The sequence below is a fragment of the Oncorhynchus keta genome, chromosome 4 (assembly GCF_023373465.1).
Source record: "Oncorhynchus keta strain PuntledgeMale-10-30-2019 chromosome 4, Oket_V2, whole genome shotgun sequence".
Lineage (NCBI taxonomy): Eukaryota > Metazoa > Chordata > Actinopteri > Salmoniformes > Salmonidae > Oncorhynchus > Oncorhynchus keta.
In genome coordinates this window covers 30703817-30730515 of record NC_068424.1, presented here as the reverse complement: position 1 = coordinate 30730515, position 26699 = coordinate 30703817, and the positions used below count along the sequence as shown (strand labels likewise).

The following is a 26699-nucleotide window of genomic DNA, read 5'->3' as shown; positions in this document are numbered from 1 at the left end:
GAGGCTATATACAAGGAGCACCTGAACCGAGTCAATGTGCAGCGGCACGAGGTAGTTGTAGGTACATGTCGGTAGGGAATCAGGATAGATAATAAGTGCAGGCAGCGTGTGTAAAGAGTGTGAAAGTGTGTCTGTGTGACTGTGTGTGTTTGGCGTCAATATGCATGTTTGTGTATGTGTATGTGTATGTGTGTGTTGGAGTGTCAGTGTAGTATATGTGAGTGGGTGAAGTCTAGTGTGTGTGCATAGAGCCGGTGCAATAGAATCAGTGCAGTAAAAAAATATACAAATGTAAATAGTCCGGGTAGCCAATTGATCAATCAATCAATCAAATTTTATTTATATAGCCCTTCGTACATCAGCTGATATCTCAAAGTGCTGTACAGAAACCCAGCCTAAAACCCCAAACAGCAAGCAATGCAGGTGTAGAAGCACGGTGGCTAGGAAAAACTCCCTAGAAAGGCCAAAACCTAGGAAGAAACCTAGAGAGGAACCAGGCTATGTGGGGTGGCCAGTCCTCTTCTGGCTGTGCCGGGTGGAGATTATAACAGAACATGGCCAAGATGTTCAAATGTTCATAAATGACCAGCATGGTCGAATAATAACAAGGCAGAACAGTTGAAACTGGAGCAGCAGCACAGTCAGGTGGATGAACTGTTCAGGAGTCTATTGGCTTGGGGGTAGAAGTTGTTCTGCCGTGCGGCAGCAGAGAGAACAGTTTAGGACTTGGAGGGCTGGAGTCTTTGACAATTTTTAGGGCTTTCCTCTGACACCATCTGGTATAGAGGTCATGAATGGCAGGGAGTTCGGCCTCAGTGATGTACAGGGGTGTATTCATTCCACCGATTCTGTTGAAAAACATTTCTTAAACGGATTTAAACGGGGATAAACATACCTGAATTTGTCCAATTGAAATTCTTGTTTGCAACTATTGGACTAATGATTATACCCTAGATCAGCTAGATGCAGGAAGGAGTGTACAAGGAGGTATTGAATGTCAAATCAAATCAACTCAAATCAAATTTTATTTTTCACATACACATGTTTAGGAGATGTTAATGCGAGTGTAGCGAAATGCTTGTGCTTCTAGTTCCGACAATGCAGTAATAACCAACAAGTAATCTAACTAACAATTCCAAAACTACTGTCTTATACACAGTGTAAGGGGATAAAGAATATGTACATAAAGATATATGAATGAGTGATGGTACAGAGCAGCATAGGCAAGATACAGTAGATGGTATCGAGTACATATATCGAGTATCGAGTACGTATATACATATGAGATGAGTATGTAGACAAAGTGGCATAGTTAAAGTGGCTAGTGATACATGTATTACATAAGGATGCAGTAGATGATATAGAGTACAGTATATACGTATACATATGAGATGAATAATGTAGGGTATGTAAACATTATATTAGGTAGCATTGTTTAAAGTGGCTAGTGATGTATCGCTGTCTGCCATGTGTTACTGTCTGTCACCTTTTCTCTTTTCTCTCGTTGTAGACTTTAATTCGTAGGCTAGGTTGTAGCAACCTCATGATGGGTATAGGGAAAATGTGAGTATCATGTAGTAGCCTAAACCTATGGTTGTTACATTGAACTGGGTGAATGGAACATGAATGACAGTCGTCCAACATGCTGCAATAGAAGTAAGGACATGCTCATGAAAAAAAACGTCACCAACTGCCCACGGTTTGCACCATGATAGGTCCTTCGGGGTGTGGACACAGAGGAACTGAGGAACTTGAAGCTCTCAACCCACTCCACTACAGCCCTGTCGATGTGAATGACAGCCCTGTCATTCACATCCACTACAGCCATGTCGATCGTTTCCTGTAGTCCACGATAAGCTCCTTTGTCTTACCCACGTTGAGGGAGAGGTTGTTGTCCTGGCAGTGCGGCTGTCTCATCGTCGCCGGTGATCAGGCCTACCACCGTTGTGTTGTTGGCAAACTTAATAATGGTGTTGGAGTCATGCGCAGCCACGCAGTCGTAGGTGAACAGGGAGAACAGGAGGGGACTAAGCATGCACCCCTGAGGGGACCCCGTGTTGAGGGGCAGAGTGACAGATGTGTTAAACTACCATGACAACCTGGGGTAGCCCGTCAGGAAGTCCAGGATACAGTTGCAGAGGGAGGTCTTCAGTCCTAGGGTCCTTAGCTTGGTGATGGCACTGTGGTGTTGAACGCTGAGCTGTAGTCAATGAACAGCATTCTGAAGTTGGTGTTCCTTTTGTCCAGGTGGGAATAGGCAGTGTGGAGTGCAATAGAGATTCCGTAATCTGTGGATTTGTTGGGGCAGTATGCAAATTGAAGTGTGTCCAGGGTTTCTGTGATGATGGTGGTGATGTGATCCATAACCAGCCTTTCAAAGCATTTCATGGCTAAAGATGTGAGTGCTACAGGGCGGTAGACATTGAGACATTTTACCTTAGCGCTCTTTCGTGCAGGGACTATGGTGGTTGGCTTGAAACATGTACATATTACAGACTGGGTCAGGGAGAGGTTGAAAATGTCAGTAAAGACACTTGCCAGCTGGTCAGCATATGCTCTGAGTACGCGTCTTGATAATCCGTCTGGCCCTGCGGCCTTGTTTAAAGGTCTTTCTTACATCGGCTAGGGAGAGCATGAACAGCTGGTGCTCTCACGCGTGGTTCAGTGTTGCTTGCCTAGAAGCGTTGAGCCAGTGAAAGAATAGTTATTGTCAAGGTATCAAGAGGAATATAATGTTTTATTGTCCAAATTATCATTAACGGAATGGAATATGTTATTGTCCAACTTGTCATTAATGTTAAATAAGGTATAAATGTAATGTTTTTCAACAAAAAGTATCTCCATGCAAATGTGATAGATGTGGGCTGGGATCAGCTATTAATTTCTATCTAAGCAGGAAAACAATATCTTCCTCTAGTTGACATTCAGCGTATTGCTTCTCCCCTAATTATGATCAACCAACAGTAGATCCGACCCACTGCCCCCTTCTGCAATTAGTTTGTATTAGACAGTGAATGACTAACACTCCCTGTTGACATGAAAACTCAATGAAGTGATTCTTTCAATGACGTTCACTGCAAGAAGTCACTCCTGGCATCTGAGGCTGCCGTTGCCAGCTTGGCCAGAGAGAACATTACAGGTATGATAGGCTCATATTGTATTTATTGTTGGGGGGGGGGGGCATCAGACAAAACAAACACGTGGGAACCAGTAGAGTAAAAACATTTGTGCTCATTCTCCTGCCTCTCAAACTAGAATGATATTTATAAGGCTTTACTCTGCTGTGGTAGTGGTGTGGCTTGGGTCCAGATGGGTGCTATAGGCATGATTTGTATCTGCTTTATTGAGATTGAGTTCCACCTCCACCTCCTCTTATCCATCCTCAGGAGACTTCTAAATGCACTGACACCAGTGGGGAATCATTTTTTTCGTTACAATCTATTTAGCAATGATTTATCGATCGCTGCCTCTTCCCTCATAGAAAATTACCAATCCTTTTTGGGAAATCAGATTTTCACGCCTTTCATGAGAATGTGGTTATGGTGCAGGTCCCAGCGGTGGCTGGGGGAGGCTGGGGTAAGTTGACTTTAAACTCCCATGGTGCTGTGTGGCTCTCTGGGCCTTTCAGTCGTGATAGTGGCAAATGTAACATTGGCCCAGTGATACCCCTCTCTATTTCCCTCTCTTTTTTCTCCCTCTGCACAGCTGTCTGAGTTTGTAATGTTTTGTTTTTTAAATGTAATCTAATTGTAGATTTTGGGTAAATGCAGACTACAGGAGATATTGGAATTAACATGAAGATGAAGTGACCTTCTTAAAGTTGATACATTGCTGTGTCATTAAGCCGGTTTTGAGCAGAATGTAGTGTAGGTTAGACCTGTTCTGTAGAATGCTGAGGGAGATGCGTTCCGAAATGACCAGTCATATGTCGCACTGGTAAAGGTAAAGGTAAAGGTAGCTTTCCCCTGCTCAGATGTTGCATGCACCAACCAATCTGGTGCCGTCGGGCACCAGATTGCTATATCATATGATATGGTTAGCTGATACATAAAATACCTATCCAGGTATCGTAAGATCTGGTCAGCAACGTCTGAGCAGAGGAACACGACCAAAAGCTTGTTGCATTTTACACAGGGAAAGCTTCCCCTGCCCTTGTAGGAGGAGTCAGATTAGACACAGCAAAAGCTTTGATGCTCCAGAATGTCAGCACTGTGGATTGATGTAACAAAAAAACACACTCCTGGCCAATCAGGTTATTTTATTTTTTGTGGATCTGCTGTGTCTCCTGGTTTGCAGGCTTCAAAGAACTCTTTTTAATATACAGTCTTTGATAGTCTTCGGCCTGCGCTGATCCATTATGGCATGGCATTTTGGAGCGTTTTTTTTTATTTTAGTGGAGGTAGGGAACCTTAATCATTGATTATTAATGAGAAATATGAAAGAGAGACGTACATTTTCCTGTTGGATGGTTTAAACGGTCATTCTGGGAAAAGTCGTCCTATTCCATTCAGAGAATAATGTGCTTGCGGGAGAGATACCTTACATTAAATTTCAAGTTAGCCATCAGTTTACTGTATGATACCGGTATCACTTGATGAAGAAATCTGAATGAATTGCACTGGAGTCACATGTCTATAAAGGATAAGAAAGCATCAGAGCATATTTATTGAAAATACTGTATATTTGAGATTTCACTTGACCTTTTTTCATTTATTTATATCGTTTTGTCTTAACATGGGAATAGCTGGACACTACTGTAAAAGCCGCCCAGTGCACAACAGACGTGCCATAGTGGGGGAATGGGTGGATAAACAGTATGTTTCCCTACCCTAAGGGGGAGACAAATCATCATCTCTCATAGCACATGCAGCATGCCATAGAGGTGCTGGATGGGACATTATACAATACCTCTGGGGCGTAGGGTGCATTATCCATCCATTTCACCAGCATTATCCTTCCACCCGCCAGCATTGGTGACAATGACGTCACTCGTTTTTGCTGAAGCATATTCTCTTTTAACGCTCCTCTTGTATAGGCATTTGTTTTTCTAAATCTCAGAGGACTTCTTACTGTAACTACTCACAGACAACTTCTCACTGTAACTTCTCACAGACAAATTCTCACTGTAACTTCTCACAGACAACTTCTCACTGTAACTTCTCACAGACAACTTCTCACTGTAACTTCTCACAGACAACTTCTCAGTGTGCTTTTTATTATTATTTGGAGACTAACTTTCTTCAGGTGAAAAGAAGGGCTTATTTACCCTGCATCTTGTACTCAAACACTGCACACAAGTGTAACCACTCTGCTATCTCCTCTAGGACATCAATTGTGATCTAAATGTAAGCAACACATATTCTGCCACAAAGAATGATCTATTCTTAACTTATTGACAAGTGACTGCGAGTATGTCAATGGCGCCTTAATAAAAGAAGACAATAGTTGTCATACTGAATCAGTTTATAGATTTACTGTCAAATACCTGGATATGATAGCTTTGGAACAGGGTAGAACGAGGCTAGTTGCAGAAAACAAATAGCCACTGTGAAATTGGCCATTTCTTTTTGCGTTTAGAACATTTATAGATTATTCATTTCAATTGTGTAATGTGTTATAAATTAGGAGTATTCACTTATAATTGTAAAACAATTATTGTCATAATATTATGTTAGAACTTACTCGATTCTGAAGGCCAGGCTATATGTTTGACACCGAACAGGGTGCAATTATTATTCTATTATTTTTACCACCATTTGTATCCTTATTATTACCATTTACTCTTGTTCTTTTTATTATTCTTAACATTACTTCATTATCATTCTCTTCCAGTGTCCAGAGCCTTGAATTTCGGTTGAGCTGAGCGTGGTCGACCAAGGCAGAAGTCCCTTGCTCAGGGGGACAACGTCATTAAGGCCATTAGCTATTAGCATGGATATCTGATGAGCGCTGAGGGCTCTGTGCTGACCACCTCTTTCATGGACACTGAGGGTAGGGATGGAGGAGTGGGAGGGACGGAGGGACGAAGGGGTGAAAGCCAAGTGCTTTTCCCTGTTCCTGCACTGAGGCCATGGGGACTAAGGCAACCCCACTCCCCCTACTCACCCCACTCCACCCCTAAGCCCCCACACCAAACACACCCATTCCCACTTCGGCTAAAGAGCTGCACCCAGAGCCCTTTTTTAATCATGTAATTAACAGCCCTGGATGAAGGAGAAAGAGACAGATGCTGTGCCTATCCTCCAGCAGACTTAGAGGCCAGTGGAACTGATGATTAGAGCTGTGATCTCATTCCCACCACTTGTTTAGAGTCTGTCAGGAAGAGAAATGCTAGCATTACCAACACTCCTTATATGATGAAAAGAGGAAAAGGGAAAGAAATGGAATGATGGACAGATCTGGACCCTGCCTTGATCTAAATGTCCATTGATTATTATTCTATTTCTCATCATCACTGGTGGGGGAAAGATTCCCCTTTCTCTTAATTTTCCCCACATTCCAACAAAAGGCACTACCTTCATTTTGATTCTATTTTAAATGTTGTCTTGCGAACTCTCATGCCCCGGTGAAAATTACATTGTGAAATTTCAGCACCGCCCGCGTTCCCTGCTGCTGTCCCTCTGAGCTTTCAAACAGCCGACAGACTGTGAAGAATAAATAATAAAAAACTATTGATTATTTTGATGACTGCAAGATTCAATTAGGTATTAATTTTGCCCTCCAGTGGACCTATCAAGCGACTCAAAGGATAGGAGATGGGAGGTGGGGGTGGGCCCAAATGGATGCAGAGAGAGCGTAAGACCAGCCTCAGACAGAGGGGAAAATGTGTTTACCTCGCCAGGCAGAGAGGTACATTTATGCTCAGAGTTCCATATTTAAGTGCTCCACCAATGAAGCCCTGATGACAAGCGACATTGTTACCAGGGATATGAGTATTGACCAGCCGGCTCGCCTTTGGATGACAGCTACTATTTCCATTGATGAACATTTTCATAGATTATCATGTCATATCAAAGCCCCCGATTCCTCTGATGAGCGCATTAAAAGAGCCCCTCTGGGCAGGAAAACATCGACCACCCTGGCAAGAGTGGGGGTGGTGGTGTACTGGCGCAGGGGCAAGGTTGACCCCCCTTTCCCTCTTGCCATACATGCTGGTCACCTGTCCCCATCTCCAACCCATTTAGACTGAATGTTCTTGTCCATAAATAAGGCAGCGTGAGTGGGACAGAGTTTTACCTCTCTGTGTTGCTGCGGTTCTTTGTTTTCTCAGAGCAGGAGGGAGGGGGAACAGTCTGAGGTGACAGGAGGGAGAGGAGACACAGGAGAGGCAGAGAGAGAGAGAGGGAGAGAGAGAGAGAGAGAGAGAGAGGGAGGAGAGAAAGTAGAGTTGACATCTCCAGTGCTTGTCTTGGAAGCAACCTCAGGCTTGAACCCACAGTGGCTATTCAGATGCAACAAGGTCGAGGAGGCTGTTTCTGTTTTGTAGCAAGCATCATGCACTAGCTGGTCTCTGCTCTGTGGTGGCGAGCATGTTTTAATTGGTTTCTGTCAGATTTTTTGGACATTCAGAAGATAATCTTTCACGCTTTTTTTGTCATTTAGTGGAGCTTCATTTAGGTATGTATGCTTTTTGATGGTTTATCTATTTTGTGCACTTTTAGATAGTTAGTAATTAGCCAGGTTACTTCATTACACGATACATTACTTTGTTAATAATTAATTGACAGTCATTCTAATTCCCTCCAGTTTATGGTGGTTCATGTTTTGTCAAATGTGAGACATTGGAAATTCAAAACATAATTTGGGGAGGACCTATGATATGCCGTGATCTACTCCTGCTCTTGATTGGAAGAGGCCTTAATCGTTAGCTGGTTGCCTCTGACTTAATGCATAAGAATAAGGACACCTTTGACTTCTTGCTCTTACTGAAAGTATCGTGCAGGCTTTACCTTTGATAAATGAATAAACTGTCTACATAGATGTTTTTTGTTTTGTAATAGCAGATACATCTTTAGCAATTTAATTTCTAGGTACAGTATGCGTGTACAGGATGAGTGTAATGGTGAAATTGTGACACGTCTGTTCTGTTGGTATTATCGAGCCTGGAGAGGTGTGGAGAACCTTTAAGGCTGGAAGGTATAATGGCAAAGCCATACGAACCTTAGCCGCTCTTCACTGGGCAGGCTGCAGCCAGCAATATCAGCAGGGGCAGCACCAGTCTCAGATACAAGAGCGAGCGCTAGAGAGCGAGACGGAGGGGAAAGGCGGGAGAGAGAGAGTGGTGAGTGAGCGATAGAGGGGAGACACCGGGATAGAGAGAATGGGAGAGTGAAGGGGGGTAGACAGAGAGAACACGCCGGCGTAGAGTAGTGTGCTGCGAGGCAAATCTAACCACGTTGTTCTGTTGTTTTCCCCACCTGGGCTCCCCAGCTCCCTCCACGATCCGATGATTACAGGGCAGCTGAGCAAGCCGCTGCTCTCCCTGCGCAGTGAGATGAGCGTGGCGGAACTCCGGGCCGAGGACAAAGCGGCCACCCCAGATAGCGAGCTCAACGACGAGTCCCTGCTCCTGTCCTCCGAGGCCAGGGACAGAGAGGACATTCCCAACAAGCTCTATGGTGAGTCCATGGACAGGACAGCTCTCGGTCTCTCCTCTCCCTTCGGGGACTGGTTGTGGCACGAGAGGCCAGGGAAAGGCTGTCTGAGACCAGGTGCTGCTGGAGCAGGTGCTAGAAGACTGTGATAGACCTAACTAAATTGAGGTGCAGGGATTCGGGGAAGAGGTGGATGCAATAGGGTTGGTTGCCTGAGTTGTAGTATTGTAGAAGACAAGTTATTTAAGTGAGTTTTCAGGTGATGTGGTGTTTTACATGTTCATTATGTCGTCATGACTTTTTTCACTGGAAATATAAGTATATATATATATATATAAATATAAGTATATATATAAACGGTTTGGTATTTTGTTATCAGTCTTGTGCTCATTGATTAATTTATTTATCTTTAGAAGTTTATCTTGAGAAGTTTAGGTGTGGTAACATTTTCAACTAGAATGTTGTGAGAGTCCCCATCAGGTGATTATTCAAATATCACACTTGGAGTTGTTCAAATATCACACTTGGAGTTGCAATGTGCCTTTAGGCATAGGCATACACATTTAGGAATTAGTGTTTGTATAGTTTACATAGATTAGATTGGTAGGACAGACGAAAATATTTGTGACAAGTGACCCTTCCTTTCATAACTTTGAAAATAAGCATCTATGGCTGCGTTTACACAGGCAGCCCAATTCTTTCATTTTTCCACTAATTGGTCTTTTGACCAATCACATCAGATCTTTCTCAGAGCTGATCTGACAGGTCAATAGACCAATTAGTGAGAAAATAAATCAGAATTGGGCTGCCTGTGTAAACGCAGCCTATGTCTTGGAACGTGGCGTTTTATATTTTGTTGCTTGTGTGAAAAGTGAAAAGTGTGAAAGTTGTGACAAAATATGCAAAATTAGAGAGAATGTTAGGCTATATTGTATCAGGGGGGTGCCTATGAATTGAGCAAGTGGTGAGGATCTCTGGCTTTGGTTTTGGTTTGTGAAATGTGCTCGTGCTTGATTATCTCTGCAGTGGTGGATGATCGCAATGTATTCTTATGTAAGCAAATAACAATTGTTTTTGTTGTAGTCCAATGTTCAAATAACGGTATGAATATGAATGTATATTTATTAAAAGTATATACAGTAAACACATTTAAATCACTTAATATAACATTAGCAATTTAGACATTGAAATGATGGTGAAATGAATAATTGTTGGAAAATGGCCTATAGTTCTTATAGGGAACTACATTTAAATACTACAATTGGAATATTAAGAGATACTAATTAGTAAGAAATGGATGTCATTTTAACAGATAGAAAATATGTATTTATCCATCTCTCTTATTCATTTCATGTTCAGGTCCAATTACAGTCGTGACCGAAATAATTAATATGCTTTTAGTTAAATGAATTTACTTATCCAGGCAGTCTAATTTAATCCCAGGTCATAACAATGAATCAATAGGTCTAATGAGATTAAAACGTGTTTTATAATGAAACTATACAGGTCATAACACTATGTCTAATATTGACTGCTGTAACATGTAGATTCAGCCTCAAAGTAAAGCTTGTACACAACCTCAATTATTTCAACTTGTTTGTTTGGATTTTCCTCAGATCCTTTTTGATGGAAGAAATGGCATTCAGTTTTTAGACAATGCGGTCACAAAAATAATTCAAACACATTCAGTCACTCACTAATCCTTATTTACACCAAATGATCACTCAGAAAATGTTTGGTGCCATCAAATTTATGTGTAATAAAAAAAAAACACATGTAGCGATTCCAACATTGATAATATGGATGGTAATACGGATATGCATTTCTGCTTTTCAAAAAGGCACCACATAGGCCTCCTTTTTTTCTTCTTCTTCTACCAATTCTCTCAGGTGTTGCAATTAGAATGTTTTCATTAAATGACCTAATAGAACCGTGGAGAGGCTAAACTTGACTTTTTTGTTCTACTGTGCTGCAGGTGTGAGTGATGGGAGGGGCTATGATGTGGTCTATTTAAGACCACATTTTACTCTGTGCTTTCATCAAAGGCTATTTCATGGTACAGTACTTTTAGACTTAGTACACATCTGAACATGCATTTAAGGTTATGAGTCAGTACTCAGCCGTTAAGGATGTAATACGTCTATTTCTGAAAATGCCCATGGACATCAGTGTAAAAGATTATTGACTAAAATTCCATGAACCCACCTTCAAATTACAGTAAATGTCGGCGTGTGCAGAGAGGCTTTTAGTGGTCTGAAGAGATATGCGAACTTGTGGAATTACAAGATAATGGGTTTAATATGTTTTCATGAAAGAAAACAAATTGAATTGTGTCTTACAGATAATATTGATACAAACTACTACAGTACTACTTATACGTGATTATATTGGTAGGAAAATACATACTCATATTTAACGAACTACATTATAAACATAATAATGATATTAATACAAAAAAAGACACATTGTTCTGTAACATAAACATCCTATGAAAAATTAGTACCAAAAGAACAAATACCAAGTTATGTACACACGGACTCTGACGAGAAGAATGCAGTCATCATATGGCATAATTGTAGATGATTCTATTTGGCCTTACAGTAATGTATGTGTAAGGTTTGATGTGGGTTTATAGGTGGCAACAGAGCGTAGGTTACCTCGAGCTCAGATTATACCAGAAAAACTGAAAAATATTGATGTATTATACTCACCATACATACACACAAAACATATTAAAAAAACATTTGGATTCTGCATTTGGCCTCGTCTTAGCTATAATACCTTAACTCCTTTTCTATTGAAACACTGTCAGCACAACAATACATACCATTTTTACATCTCATTTACTTTTGCGTGTCATGATGTTTTTTTTATTCGGCAATGTTGTGACTTTCTCCCCCATACGTGTTAGTTAAGGGAAGGGGGTGCACTTCCTGAGAGAAAACATTGAGCACGTGTGTTTACAACCCACTACACAGATGTACTGCACTCAGTGCTAAGACTTGGAGGCATTACGATAATGCAAAAAAGAGATGCTATCTTTTCTCATTTATGTGTGCTGCCTGCTGCCAAAAAACACAAATATATCACGTTAAAACAAGTTTCTAATAATCACTGTATAATCAGGGCTATAATCTCCTTTTGGATGAATTCTAATGATCAAGTGCAGGAAATCACTTACACTCGTTAGTACAGATAACATCTGGAGTGACCCATTGCTGGTGACGTCCTCCAACACCATTGGTGCCCAAGAGGAGCAATGCTCTAACAGTCTACCTGCAACACCAATCATAAACAAGGCCGTGTTACATTGGACATAAAAAGACGAGAGAGGCGTTGGTTATTGCTAAATGAATAATTCATCAGACGGCAGCTGTCCCGTTATGATAAAGCATACAGTAGCCAGGTACTGTATGGTGTGTGTTTTTGTGTGTCTGTACAGGTTGTGTGTTTTGGGACTAGACACGTGAGTGGTGCAAAGGGGACGACAGTGTGTAGCCTGGCAGTGTTGCGTTCTGTTGTTGCCACAAAGCACCACTTGGCTGAACTTCTGAGAAGTATTTTGGGGGAAGGTTCTCCAAACAGCCTCACGTCCTGATCAGTGTACGGCTCCAGCTGTCATTCAAATGAATTTTTTAGGATATCCCAGGGCTAGGTTCTCCAAAACAGAGACTAGGGTAACAGGTAGCTCATTCATCTCAACACTGTTGCAATTCTCTGTAATAAGCATCAAGCCTTCTTTCACTTCACCTTCAGACTCCTGATAACAGCTGAAGCCCATTAGTCCATGTTTGTTTGTTCTCTATCTCCCTTTCTTTATTTCTGTATCTCTCTCTCTCACACACACACACACATTCAATTATAGACCATTTCTGCTGAACAGACTACAATGATAAAAAATATTTCCTAAATGAGAAATGACATCCTTCATATTGCAATGCACTTTTCTTAAACGGCCGTTGTTATTGTTATAATACTGTATTTAACATAAATTACAAAATGATAACAGAGTTATGTAAATGTTATAAATAAAGTGGTGTGTTTTGGTAGAGGATGTCGTGATATGTGACTGGCCAGAGTTGGTGTCTCTTGTGGGGCTGATGGAGGAAGGCATGACTCTGCCCATAGGCTGTGCCTGGGGTGTGCCCTCAGAACCACTGCTCCTCCCGGGAGACTTGGCACAGCGTAGAGGCAGTCAGGACATGTGGTTGCCATGCTACCCAGCCTCCTTGCTCCAGCCAAACGCTACAGTCAGGAGATGAGGGGGGAGAGGGAGAGAGGGAGGGAGGGAGAGAGAGGAGAGAGAGAGAGAGAGAGAGAGAGAGAGAGGGAGATAGAGAGAGAGGTAGCTCAACTCCTCTCACGAAGCAGCACTGCTCCCCTAACTGCAGGCCACAGGGCAAAGTGGATGACAGGAGGATGGTTGCTGCTCACAAACAAGAAGAAGTGTAATGTTAAGCCAAGGTTGTACTGTATCTTTGTGCACACGTTTTTATATGCATGTTTAGCCCATGTTACAGGTATGTGAGGTATGGAGACTCCATGCTCTCTTATCAGCCTCCTTTAGTCCCCTTTGCGTAGACTACAGAGGCATGTACTCTAGGTTAAGGATGGATACGTATCTCTTTACGATGGCCGAAGCAAACTTTTATAAACGTGCAGGTTTTATTAAGGAGATTGATTATACTTTGAATTTCTTCATCAGAAAAAAAAATTATGAAGACTCCAAGTTGTGGTTTAAATGTTTGATAATGTATGTGGATGTCCAATGGTCCAGCGTTTCCCTCTCCAAAGTATTGTTGTGTAGTTTTATGTGTCCAAGTAAAAAAAAAAGTGGGATGTTGAGAGAAATCCTGACTCAAGATTTTTGTTACATTTTGACCCCAGTTTATTAGCCAAGCTATGATTGTCCATGTGTCTCAGCACTATACTCAGGATTCCATTATGTACTGAATCATAGTAAGTTCAGCTCCGTGAACAAACCCCTTCTGGATAATGGTCATTAAGCTACTAATATGAGTCGTTTCAGATACTTTTGATTTGGTTAAGAAGTACCAAGCCACAAACCTAACATATTAGACAAAATCCACAATATTATTTGCTGTTGATGGACTTCCAAACTTCACAATGTTTGTTGATGATTTAACCCAGAACAGCACAATTTATAATTACTTTGGTGGGTGGGGTCAATGTAGCCTACATGTGACGATTGTCCTCTGTCACCTGAGCTAAAGACAGGCCTTATGAATAACCAGACAGTGATTAAGTCAACCATTTACTGAGAAAAGCACATGTATTAATTGCAATCATGTGTGGATAGGCGATGTCCATTTGATTGTTGATCACCTGTAAAGAGGGTTATGGAGATTGGTTTCAGTGTGCAAAACCTATCGTGGTGCGTTGCCCAACATTTCCCTTTCTATGCAGGCATGCAGCGATCAGATGGTACAACTCAAATGTGATCACGTTTAACTATTAAAACATTAAGGTTGAGGTAAAATAATTAAATTGAATTAATTAATTTATTGAAGAGGTCCATTTCCCCGGTTGTAGTTGCGGCGGTCAAATGTGGCGATTGAAGAGGGCGTAGAGTATTGAGAGTTACGGGGAATGCGGAAGTAGCATTTTCCTGTGGGGACCTTCGAGTATGTGTATAATCTGAAGATATTTCCATTGTAATTCATGCTACTGAACGTTAATTGATCATGATGTGAAATGTAAGGTTCCCGTTGGCCAGATGCATGATGGATAGTGGTTAAGAACGTTGGCCAAGTAACCCGAAAGGTCGCTGGTTCAAGTCCCAGAGCCGGCAAGGTGGAGAAATCTGCCGTTCTGCCCTTGAGCAAAGCAGTCAACCCCCAACAACAACTGCTCCCCGGTGTCAATTACGTGGGTGTCGATTACGTGGGTGTCGATTAAGGCAGTCCCCCCACACATCTCTGATTCAGACGGGTTGGGTTAAATGTGGAAGACACATTTTAGTTGGATGCATTCAGTTGCGCAACTGACTAGGTTATCCTCCTTTCCCCTTATTTAAACTGATTTCTTTGTTTGTCTGACAGACAGGAAGGAACAGGTTGCCTGACAGACAGGAACAGGTCAAAGGTCGTCATGCTGCCGGGTTAACAAGTGCATTTGAAGCCAGAGTTTTTATTTTTAAGAGCTCTATTTAATTAGGTTTAGTTTGACCCTTTGGTTCATCATCCTGTTTCTTTGATTTTGTAGATATTGTACAGTTCGCCAGCTCTTTATCTCCACCTGGACATAAGAAAATCTCCCGTGCAAGAAAAATCAGTTCTGCATTGTTGCGTCCTCATTGTTAAAATCATACCGCTGGGTCAACCTCACTGTACACAATGATAGAGGCGTTTGTCAAAACCTGCACAATATGGTTTCACACCATGCTCTTGAAAATATCCATGCATGTCCTTGGAGACTGTATGGCTGAGAGCGCCTATATTCTCCTAGGTGGCTATGAGCTATAGTGGGTTGAGAGGCAGCAGAGGGAAAAAAGCAGAAAGAGTATGAGAATGACATTCAGTGACTCTTTCTGACGGCGTCAACACAGTGAGCGAGTTCAGGTTCATCCAGGTTATTTTGTGATGAACTGTTTTGTATAGAGTAGAGTGCTGCTTTTGGCTTTAATAGCATTTTTGACAGTTAAGTGGATAAGTACAAATTTCTGATTGCTGCTGCTGCTGCAAAAAAAAAAGTTGATTGAAGTGAAGGTGTGCACGTTCTGGGTGTTCTCGGGTTCGGGTTGAGTGCTCAGGAAGCACTGATAGACAATGTCACTGGGAGTAATGTTTGTCTACCACACACCCAGCCATGCTCCCTTCACTGGTGAAATGGTTTCACACGGTTTTTTTTAAAGCTCATTTCTCACGGTTGTGCAAATAGCCTTCCACTCCAGCTAGCAGAAGCCATGAGGCACCACAACATCCTGATGACATGTATTTATTGCCTAGGAAAAATGGACATTAGGTTGCGAAAGCTGTGGTTAGGAAGCCACGCTATTTTCCCCCCGTGGGGGCGAGATGGCGTGGCTGTGTACAGTTTCTGTCTTCCCCTCTCAAGCAAATCTCCCCTTTCAAACACCAGCAGACAAGATAATAAGGCACTCGGAGCACAATTCGGGTATTATATTCCGCAACCAAAGGCTCATCTCTTGTCAGTTTGCATTTACTCTCCCAAGGATGTGACGCTTCTATCATCATGCTGTCAAATAGAGCCTGGCTGGAACGACAGGGCCACTCATTTCATACACTTACTGTTTACATGAAATGGCCTGCACTTATACCGATTCTGGCAAAATGGAGGAACATTTTCAGAAAGGTCACCTACAGACTAAAAAGAGGAGAGAAAAAGGAATCTTCTATTGATGTATGCGATTGGAGGTCATTCCAAGAAAAGGTCTAGACAGACTACTGTATAATACCCTACATCTCTTAATTTGTTGTATTTCGTAAGAGCAGTTACTCATTCATCTTAATAAGAAAATATATTTATGTTCTTTTGCACTCTGGCAGCTACTGTGCAGTACCTCACTGAAATAATTTAAATGATTTGGATTACCGAAGTGGTAGTTGATACGCCTGTATAAAAATATGGTTATCACCAGGAAGGAACTTTTTTATTTTATTAGGATCAGCATGTATTGCATTTCATACCTCCACTCACTTATCTCCCACTTCCTCATCCCCTTGTCTCCTTCAACCTGCCTTTCACTCTTCTGCATAAACACAAAGACACACACTGCTGCAGGCAGCCCCCCGCACCTATTATTTTTGTGTAATCAGCTTAGTGAGCAGGGCGAGTGACTGGGGGATTTTGGCTGCTTGCTAATGCAAAGAGGCCTGTAATGTTCTGCTGTGCCGGGGTTAAGTAATGAAGTGGTAGAGACACAGTGTGTGAATGGGACCAGCTCAGTAAAGTTAAAGAGACTAGGATAAAGGAGAGGAAGAAAGGGAATAGGACTCTCTCTCTCTCTCTCTCTCTCTCTCTCTCTCTCTCTCTCTTTCTCTCCAGGAGGTTGATCTCATTAGGAGGATTTCAGCTGCATGCCCATAAAGCAGGTGTAATACATTCTCTAATGCGCCCGGAGTTCCCGTGGGCTATCTTCGCTATCTCTACCATCACAGATCAGATAGCATTGAGGAACAAGGAGGAAATAAGGAAGATGGAGATGGACATAGAGAGAAGGTCATCTGTTTTACACGTAAAAATCCCAGTCATGTAGATTGCATTCATAGTGACACTGAGCACTTCAAAGTGACTGACATTATGATCTGTTGACGATATTGTGCAGATATAGTAGAAATGAATTGTTAACCTTTGCGTTGCTGTACAAAGGAATATTGTAAAGCAAATTACATTGAGGGCACTTTGCCAGTGGCAAAGGAAATGTAATGAATACTATAATACACTTTATTCTGTTCTCACCATACTCTGGGGGAAATAATACTTTTCAAAGAAACATGTATTGCATAGTCTAGTTTCCATAAACAATATAAAAAAGCTCTTCATGTTGGACTAACAAAGAAACGTCACAGCTCCTTGGCGTTGACACGGTCGTTGATGTTTGGAAATAATTGAAGCAGGGAATGGAAATTACAATGTTGTCTTTGACTTGTGTGGTGTGAACCAGAGATCCATCCAAGCCCATGTGTCCTTCACAAACCCTTTATTATTTATAGCGCTCGTTCTTTGAGCAATGACCAGTACTAATGCATAACCTTCTGTCCTTCTGGCTGATTCGCTTCCTTTGAAACCAAAGATTGAGGGAAGAGAAAAGGGTGTGTAGAGGAGGCGGGGGTGTAGGGGAGGGGGTGCGGGGGGGGTATAGGGCAGTCGAGATCCAGGCTATCGAGAAGTTATTATGTCTCTCCCCCCCCCTTCATATCTGAGGATGTGAAATAACATTGTGATGCTTCTTTTCTTGGGAAATGGAGTTACGGGCTTCAAAGCAATAGTCGATCCCGTACGTTTCCCTCCCTCCACAGCGTGACGGCACTATGAGAATGTTGTGTACTGTGGAAATTCTGTTCGAGAGAATGGAGGGTCGGTTCTGCCCCCCCCCACCATGTTTGTTGTTATGCCCATAGTATCTATATAGTTAAAACATTGCAGAACTTTGCATTTTCACCGTGTCACCCCCTGACTAATAGTGAGTTGTATAAATCCTTATTTGGAGGTTAGCACCCTGCTTCACATTGCTGGGGATTGAGGTGAGATAGACTTCTATGCAGACTGGAGCACTTTCTGTGATTCTGGGATGATAGATGCTGCACAGTAGCAGTGTAATCCATTATTATGATACCGTTATGAGAGTGGGCGATGTGGAGGCAGAGTATTGGGGGGGAACAGACGCTCTGTGGGACAGGGGGCAGAAAGTGGGACAGCATTAGTGTAGGATAGCCTGAGGGCCCGAGGCTGATGTGTCAAGCGTGATATGTGGGTGTCTAGTCGCCCCCCGCACCGGCCCCTGTCCCCTTCCCCATCCCCGGCCCAGTCTCCACCCACAGACGCCACCGGCTGCCTCTTAATTGTTCTGCCACTGCTCTCGTTTGGCCAGATGCAATGCAGGTTGACAGGCGCCGCTCTTTGGACGCGGTGAGTTCACCGTACATTCTACATTTTCTGCCTACAGTAACGTAAGGGTTGTGAGCAGTTCACATAGATATCACTGTTTCTTTCTTTGATACACTATATATACAAAAGTATGTGGACACCCATTCAAATGAGTGGATTCGGCTATTTCAGCCACACCCGTTGCTGACAGGGGTATTAAATAGAGCACACAGCCACGCAATCTCCATAGACAAACATTGGCCGTAGAATGGCCTTGCTGAAGAGCTCAGTGACTTTCAACGTGGCACCGTCATAGGGTACCACATTTCCAACAAGTCAGTTCGTCACATTTATGCCCTGCTAGAGCTGCCCCGGCAACTGTAAGTGCTTTTATTGTGAAGTGGAAACATCTAGGAGCAACAACGGCTCTGCTGCGGAGTGGTAGACCACACAAGCTCACAGAATGGGACCGCCGAGTACTGAAGCATGTAGCGCGAAAAAAAGAATCTACCCTCGGTTGCAACACTCACTACCGAGTTGCAAACTGGCTCTGGAAGCAATATCAGCACAATAACTGTTTGTCGGGAACTTCATGAAATGGGTTTCCACAGCCGAGCAGCTGAGCATCTAAGATCAACATGCGCAATGCCAAGCGTCAGCTGGAGTAGTGTAAAGCTCACCACCATTGGACTCTGGAGCAGTGGAAACACGTTCTCTGGAGTGATGCATCACTGCCTGTAGAACCCTACCTGCCCCAATGCATAGTGCCAACTGTAAAGTTTGGTGGAGGAGGAATAATGGTCTGGGACTGTTCGGGCTAGGCCCCTTAGTTCCAGTGAAGGGAAATCTTAACGCTACAGCATACAATGACATTCTAGACCATTCTGTGCTTCCAAATTTGTGGCAACAGTTTGAGGAAGGCCCTTTCCTATTTCAACATGACAATGCCCCCGTGCACAAAACGAGGTCCATACAGAAGTGGTTTGTCGAGATCGTGTGGAAGAGAGCCCTGACCTCAACCCCTTCGAGCCAGGCCTAATCGCCCAACATCAGTGCCCAACTCCTTAAAGCTCTTGTGTCTGAATGGAAGCAAGTTCCTCCAGCAATGTTCCAACATCTCGTAGAAAGCCTTCCCAGAAGAGTGGAGGCTGTTATACCAGCAAAGGGGGAGACCAACTCAATATTAATGCTCATAATTTTGGAATGAGATGTTCGACGAGCAGGTGTCCACTAGGGCTGTGGCGGTCACAACATTTTGTCAGACGGTGATTTTTTAGCAAATAACTGTCGGTCTCACGGTAATTGCCTGTTAATTAACATAAACACATTTAGCATCTCCTGACTTCCACACATAGTCTACAAGCCACTGATGCAGACCTTTGGAACATCTACATTTTAAAAAGTCAAAATAAATCCATGTAATAACCTACACCTTCACCATAAATCCAATATTTATTTTAGACAGGTCTAAAGAAGCATGATATGAAGAAAATGTAGTGTGTTTCAGAAGAACAGAGTAGCAAACTCTAAGTTGTCCTTATGTTAGGTCCTGATCTGGCTATTCCAAATGGCTGTGGGCTACACTAGTTCATTTAGCAGACAAGATTTGCTTAGAATTCCGTGGCATTATTTTATAGTATGAAGAATACAATTTAACAAAGCTGAATAAAATAGAAAGCCAATTTTCTCCAAACTGTTTGAAGGAATGCGGCTATTGTGTTCAGCGGTTACCAAATACATTTATTCCTATATGCTTAATTTAGAGTTATTAATGTAACTGTAGTTCTTCGAAAAATGTTGGACAACATGATGCGACTCTATCACGTGATCAGCTCTTTCTCACAGGCTACAAGTGAAGGCAGACACATCTGGGATGCAGCTGCAAGAGTCCTTATCCAATTCCGACGTGCATATTGAAGATATTGAAAGAACTGTCCATGTTTACTTTTCGTCTGCTAACAGGATGATTAGGCCTAAAAGCGACCTATTCTATTCTGTGTAAAAAAATAAATATTCCAAATAGTCTGGGACAGTAGTGGGATGCGATAGATCCCAAATTAATACAACCACTAACATCCATCAAAAAAATGTAAGCAATGTGGCTGATGCAACAGAGCGGAATGTTTAGCTTAAAATGTTGCTAAACTATGTAGCTATATCTTCACATTATAAGCGCAGCAATGTTCCATTAGCGGAAAACACCACTATTGCGAATGCAATTATGCATGTAATGCTTTTATTATAAAGGTGCATTTTTATGGTGAAAATGATCTTCCCCAAACTGGAAACGCGCTGCTTATATATGCAAGTTATGCTCTTACAGCCCTTGTAAAGCGCATTAATGGGTTTAATTTTAGGAATTTATTTTGCCACTTTAGTTGTGATACAAACCTTATCAAAACATAGACCTATCGGCTAGGCTACATGAGGTGTGCCACTATGATTCAAAAAAGTCAACAACAACAAAAAGGCATTGTTTCTTATGCTGGGCATCATTCACAAGTGATAATATATAATTCACAAGTAATAGGCTAATATTATCACCCATCAGACTATTCTGATTTAATCTTGTCTTTACACATACTAAATAATATATGTGTGATATTTGTTGTGATTTAGAATGGACCATATTATCATGCACCTGTATCGAAACAGGGGCAGTGGGGAAAGAATACATGTCATCTATGCACTTAAATAGTGAATGGAGGACGCTTTTCCCGTGGTTCGTTTTCATGCCAGCCAGGTAAGGCTATACTCCTGTTGTAAAGATAAGCATATTATAAAATATTAGGAAAAATATTAGGAAAGTTGAGAAATAAATATAGTAGACCTAGTCTATAGAAAACTGATGGGATCCTCCTCTTTATAGTAGAGGCCATCACTCTGTTTTCTCAAGCAATTGCATAGCCTATAGAAATTTTGCGCAACATGAGCTCATGGGCTCTCATGAAGTGTTTGATTTGATTTTCGATTACATTTGCATTGATATCAGAGTGATTAGAGGGACAATAGAGTGCTGAGTACCAGGCAGTTAGCACGTTTGGTAGGCTACTAATGACCAGCAGCATCAGAGCTTGGAGAAGCCTAATCACATGTGACTAAATGGTCATGTGGAATCTGACTACCTTCATGACTCAGGACCACCGGTGTGGCGGTAATACGGTCACCGCCACAGCACCACCACCACAGCCCTAGTGTCCACATAGTTTTGGTCATGTCGAGTACTTTTGAAATGATTTGCATATAATGATGAATCACTTATTTGCTCATTTGAACATGAAGCTGTATTACTCCACAAATGACTTTGTTTGTGACAGGAAAACATGTTGGATAGAGATCCAGACAGAGAGCCGTGGTTAAAGAGAAACCCTCTTGCGTGACGATGAAGGGGGCACCAGATCAGGCTGAATCCTATTTACCACAAATATAATTTTAGTAATTTCAGAAGAGGCTCCCATCAATAGGAAGGGAGGCACCTCAGCATTCCCCAGCTCTCCTAACAGGCTTACAGCTCTCTCAGGCAGGCCCTGATTTCACCGTCCATGCTGCACTGATGACCATAAAAGGATGAGGAATAATTTGGGATTGTTATTGGTCTCTTTCAACCCTGAGGTAATCAGGTTGACATTGCTTGGGGAATGAGGAGAATGGACCGCAACAGATGTACTCATGTGCAAAGTGTTCCGCTCCCCTGAGAGTTGCCTGCACAAATGCTCTCTCTCTCCAACTCTCCCCCTCTTCCTCCTCTCCTCTCCACCCCCCCCGTCTCTCTCACTCTTCATCACACCCTCTCCTTCTTGACCTTTGAGATGAGCATTACCCCTTCCCTCCAATTGACCTCATCCTGTGCAACTTGTGCTCTCCAGTCTGCTTGGCTCCTGGTCCACTTCAATGAAGAAGGAGAGGCAGGTAAGAGCAGGCCAAGAGCACTTCCTGTTGGAGGAAGACCCATGGCCATGTAAGAGAGGATAGCTATGGGAGGATGCTACTTCCCTGTTATCAGTTGCATTTACATATACTGACGATGACCAATAACTACACTGAGCAGCAACAGGGAGGGTCTACACTTCAAAAACAGTTTTTACCCTTTAATCATTTCTTAATGGTAAGACAGTCTTTAGTCAATCTCTATACCCCCTCTATCCCATGTTCTCTGGTGGTCCTGTAATTACTGTCGCCAGAAGTGGCTGAAGAACTGCTGAGGTGAAAAATCCAATCCACACTGCCATGTGCTTTGCTTTGCTTCCCGTGTAATACCTTGACTCCATAATTCCACTTATTGGTGGAATAATGAATGAATTTGATATTTTTGCCTGTAGGGTCTGGAGCGCCTTGCTGCTCCAGCAGAAATCAACCGTTAATATAAGGGGCCCAGAGAGACTGGCTCGGCCCCTGACCACCAAGCCCCTGCGCTGGGCCCTTAATTAAGGAAATGACAGCTCTCCAGGCTCGAGTGTACGATAATGCAGCTAATGGTATTACAGGCAGCCACTCAACAGTCAATGTCTGGGGCGTTCCGACTCCAAAAACCGCTATTGACGTATAACCAGCCAGCCTCTCCTCTGAGGGTCTCTAAACAGAGTATTACTTTCCTGCTCATCCTCAGGGAGCCATCTAATAAAGAGGACCCAGAGGTTATTGGCAGAACATTATCCTCTGGGTTATTGTTGAGGGCTTTGGTGTGCTCAATGAAAGGCAGAACAATGCTACAGACGTATTTGATCGCCCTTTTTGCAGGACAACGTTCCTGCAACGCAGGAAATGTCAGACATGTAGTGTATTTGAGGTTTTAAAAGGCTTGGGACGTTTGGAACGTAGACCAATGGTGCGTGTGTTAACCTAGTTTGAGAAAAGCTAAGGGATTGGTCGAACGATGGCTGAGTTATTGACAAATCCAAAATCTAATTGTATGTGTCCATTTAAACCACTGTAAATCCAGGGCACTATACAGTACTGTCACTTCTCTTATTTTCAGATATAATGCAGTATGACTTACTGGGGAATAGGAAACTCTCTCTCTCTCCTCCTCTCCCTCTTTCGCTCCCGCGTGTAGTAAACTTGTGTTTGTGCCAATACCATAAAAGCTATATGCCGTGTCAGGCATTTCAGAGGCATTAGTGGAATCAATGCTCAAACAATCCAACACAATTGGTCTGGTATTGATAGAATTAAACCTTGTGTATGATGTGACTTGTCATTTATTTCGCCCAGTATGATGCCCTGACCCCCATCATCAGTGAATCTCTATTGATTCCTGCAGCTTGGGCTTTCACTCTCATTTGTTTAGCACTCAACAATAAGGAACAAAAACACATATTTCCATGGCAAATAGAAACTGTGTGATAAGAATGCACAAATGTGTTATCTTTTGAATGTCGATATTGTGTTGATATTTAATAGTAGAAAAAAGCGTGAATAATAAATATGGAGGGGGAATAAACCGTTTTGAGACACGTTTAGTCATTGTTGTTGTTAATATATTAAATGCACGTTGTCATTTATTAGGATGACTCATGTACTGGAGGCAGCTCTGCAGGGTAGCCACTAAATGGCACAGCAACAAAGTCATAAAATCGGATTTTAAACCTAACCCTAACCTTAACCAAAGTGCTAACCTTAAGACCAAAGGCACAGTTTTCTAGCCAAGTTTGACTTTGCCGCTGGCCCATCTAGAAATCACTCAGTTCTGCCTCCAGGACAATATTCATCCCAATAAACGTCAACCTGCATATTACATCTCAATGAGAACCGCTACATAACGAAACAACATGCCATTAGCCCAGCGTTTTGAAAAGAGCCATTACTAAAAAAAGGGGGTGTTGCGGAGTTTATGGGCTGGTTGATTTTGAAAAGCCTGAATCGTTACCGCTGTGCTCTCTCCAATATTTGTCAGCTTATAATGCATCGCCACTAAAATAGCTTTAAGTGTTAACGCTTCTTTTATGGACAAAAATGGATTCATAAATGCAGTGGGGTGAAAGCTAACTCGGACACAAAGCCTTCAATAACACCCATGTCATTCACATGGTCAATGGATGAAGCAGTTGTTGCATTAGAGTAGATGGCAAAACTGATTGCTTTATGAAATGCGGACTAATTGTTTTGTGTGGTGTTGTGCTTGGGGCAGCACTCTGTATTGAGACGTCAATTGATGACGTCAATTAAATGCAGCTCTTTGCACCCCATATACAAACTCTCTGCCCTGTTCGGGCATTGAACGTGGCCCTCCAGTCGCCACTTAGGTGATCAATGCAAGATAATTTATTTAGTGTCAGATATTGGGGATATTTCCACACCATGAGCCACCGATCACTGATATCGGAATCATTATTGTTGTAGTGTAGAAGAGAGGACTGTGGTTAGGATATATGGGAGATGGTTTGGGGTTGTTCAGTGGTGTTAAATCAGCACAAATAACAGAGTTGAGAAATGGTATTTTATAATAACAAGCATTAAGCTCTTAAATTCAATGCGAGGTCTATGTGCTGCAATGCTGGGAAAAGTGTACCAAAGAGAGTTTAACGATCCCAAAATTAAATGTGAACACATTGAACACGCTTTCTGGATTTTTGTGCACAAAATAGTGGAGGAATTACTTCAGTCTTAAGTATAAAATTGTATTCACGTGTAAGTAGAAAATATGTATAAAACATTATTTCAGCAAACATTTTATCATTCCAAGCGTCATTATAGCTGTTGTCAGTCCAGTGTTACTGGCCAAAAGGGAATCCACTTGACGAAACCTTCACAATATATAAACTGGTTAATTAAAATAACAAAGAACCTAGTAATAAAAGATTATTGAAGATGGACTCCCAAGATATTTCCTCCTGTCAGCGTTTTAATTTTGTTAAAGAAATCACGACCAACACCTCGGGGAAAAGATGTGCATGTGCATTTATTTATTATCGATTCCTTTCCCAGTGCTAAACGTGTTTACGTCATAGATATTTGCAGGCAGATCACGCTTTCTCTTAAACATCCCGCTAAATTATTGCGAGATGACGCAATGAAAGGCATACAGCGGTTATTTAATCAGCCGTAGCCCTCTGCTCCTGCTTATCAAATGGAATATATTATTCACTACACAAACTATGTTCATTACTTATTGATGGTATTGCCATGCTGTAAACTTTCATTCGCTCATCAATAATAGAGCAGAGTGATCCCTCTGATTAGGGGTGGATGCCACAGTCAAGCCGCTGTTTATTTCATCTCTGACATTGAGATGGAATGGATATATGCTAATGAGATGAACTGCCGCCAGTGCTCAGTGTTCAATCCCGCTGTCGTGCTTGTCGTTCTTTGATATGACATTTGATGATACGCATGCTTGTAGTTGTCGAAGTTGATTGGAAACCAGTGGGGTTATGGAGTAATGCCATAATATATTCACAAATGTGAATGAGATCCTCAATTGACTTGTGAATTCCGGTTGTCGTTACATGAAGAAACTTGTCTTCAAAGACATTAGATCAAGTCAGAGGAAATGGTTGAATTGATGTCATATATCATATCAGTGAGAAACCCTAAACTAAGCTCATCGTCATGCACTTATGATAACCTCTTTTGAATGTTTGCCCCGGTGTTAGGATGAGACTAGGTTTCTGCTGTCCAAATCCAAAGCCTGTCTTCAAAGTGGTATTTCATCTCTTGAATAATTAAATGCATTGGGTTGGGCTATGTTTGACCCATAATGGGTAAAATTGGTAAGAAACTGCACTGTCTAATGTTAAGTGACTGCAGGGTTGACAAGCTTGGGTTTATGTGGACCAATATCAAGACGCTGGCCCAGTGAGCCAGAGGTAGAAACCAGCTCAAAATGCGGGCTTGTCCCCCAGGGCAATTAAATCAAGCATCAAATGCTTAAGGTTCATTTGATGGGTCATACAATTCACCAATTATTTGGAGTTTATGTAAAGATGAGATGATTTTGGATGGCAGAGTGGAGTTTCGGACGTAATGCGCAAATTTGTACCGTCCCAGTCCCACACAACCAAACAGCAACCACATCTTGACAGAAAAGCCTTAAGTAATACAAAGGTCAAACTTTGATGCAGTGATTGTTTTAGATATATTGTTCGACTTGTAACTTGCTCAAATTGAAAAGGGATACACAAGTGCATTCATGTTCTTTCGCTTTCTCTAGAACTCTCCCACTCGCTTTCCGACTTTCCTTGACTTCTTTTTACCAACTTGAATTCAAGTTTTTTTGTGGAAAGTGAGTTTTAATCTGTTGTACAATTACATTGAAAGGGCTGTATAGTAGCCTGCCATGGATGTATGGCTGCATTTAGAGAAAATATCAATATGCCGAGACCTCTGTATTGATGACTTCTTTTGACTTGTGATCAATGTTCTTGACTTTTGGCAAAGATGGACGTTATACAAGTTAGCCCATATGGTATAAAAGCAAATAGTTTATCACTGAACTATCTGAAGGAATACACTTTTAATGAATAGTTTCATGGTTTATCGACAGTATAAAAGTTACAACAGCTAGGCAGAAGGGACCTATGAAAACTGTACTATAGT

At 42.0% G+C, this 26699-nt stretch overlaps 1 protein-coding gene across 5 annotated transcripts in view; it reads left to right on the top strand.

Moving 5' to 3' along the window:
- The first annotated feature begins 7337 nt into the window (after positions 1 to 7337).
- LOC118382856 (POU domain, class 6, transcription factor 2-like) overlaps positions 7338 to 26699 on the top strand; it is an 89294-nt gene continuing 69932 nt past the window's right edge. For 3 of the 5 annotated variants that reach the window (XM_052505594.1, XM_052505597.1, XM_052505585.1), the window contains exon 1: positions 8291 to 8618. In XM_052505594.1, the coding sequence (XP_052361554.1) occupies positions 8447 to 8618 (172 nt within the window). In that variant the 5' untranslated portion in view covers positions 8291 to 8446. The other 2 variants (XM_052505590.1, XM_052505588.1) reach the window with 2 other exon arrangements.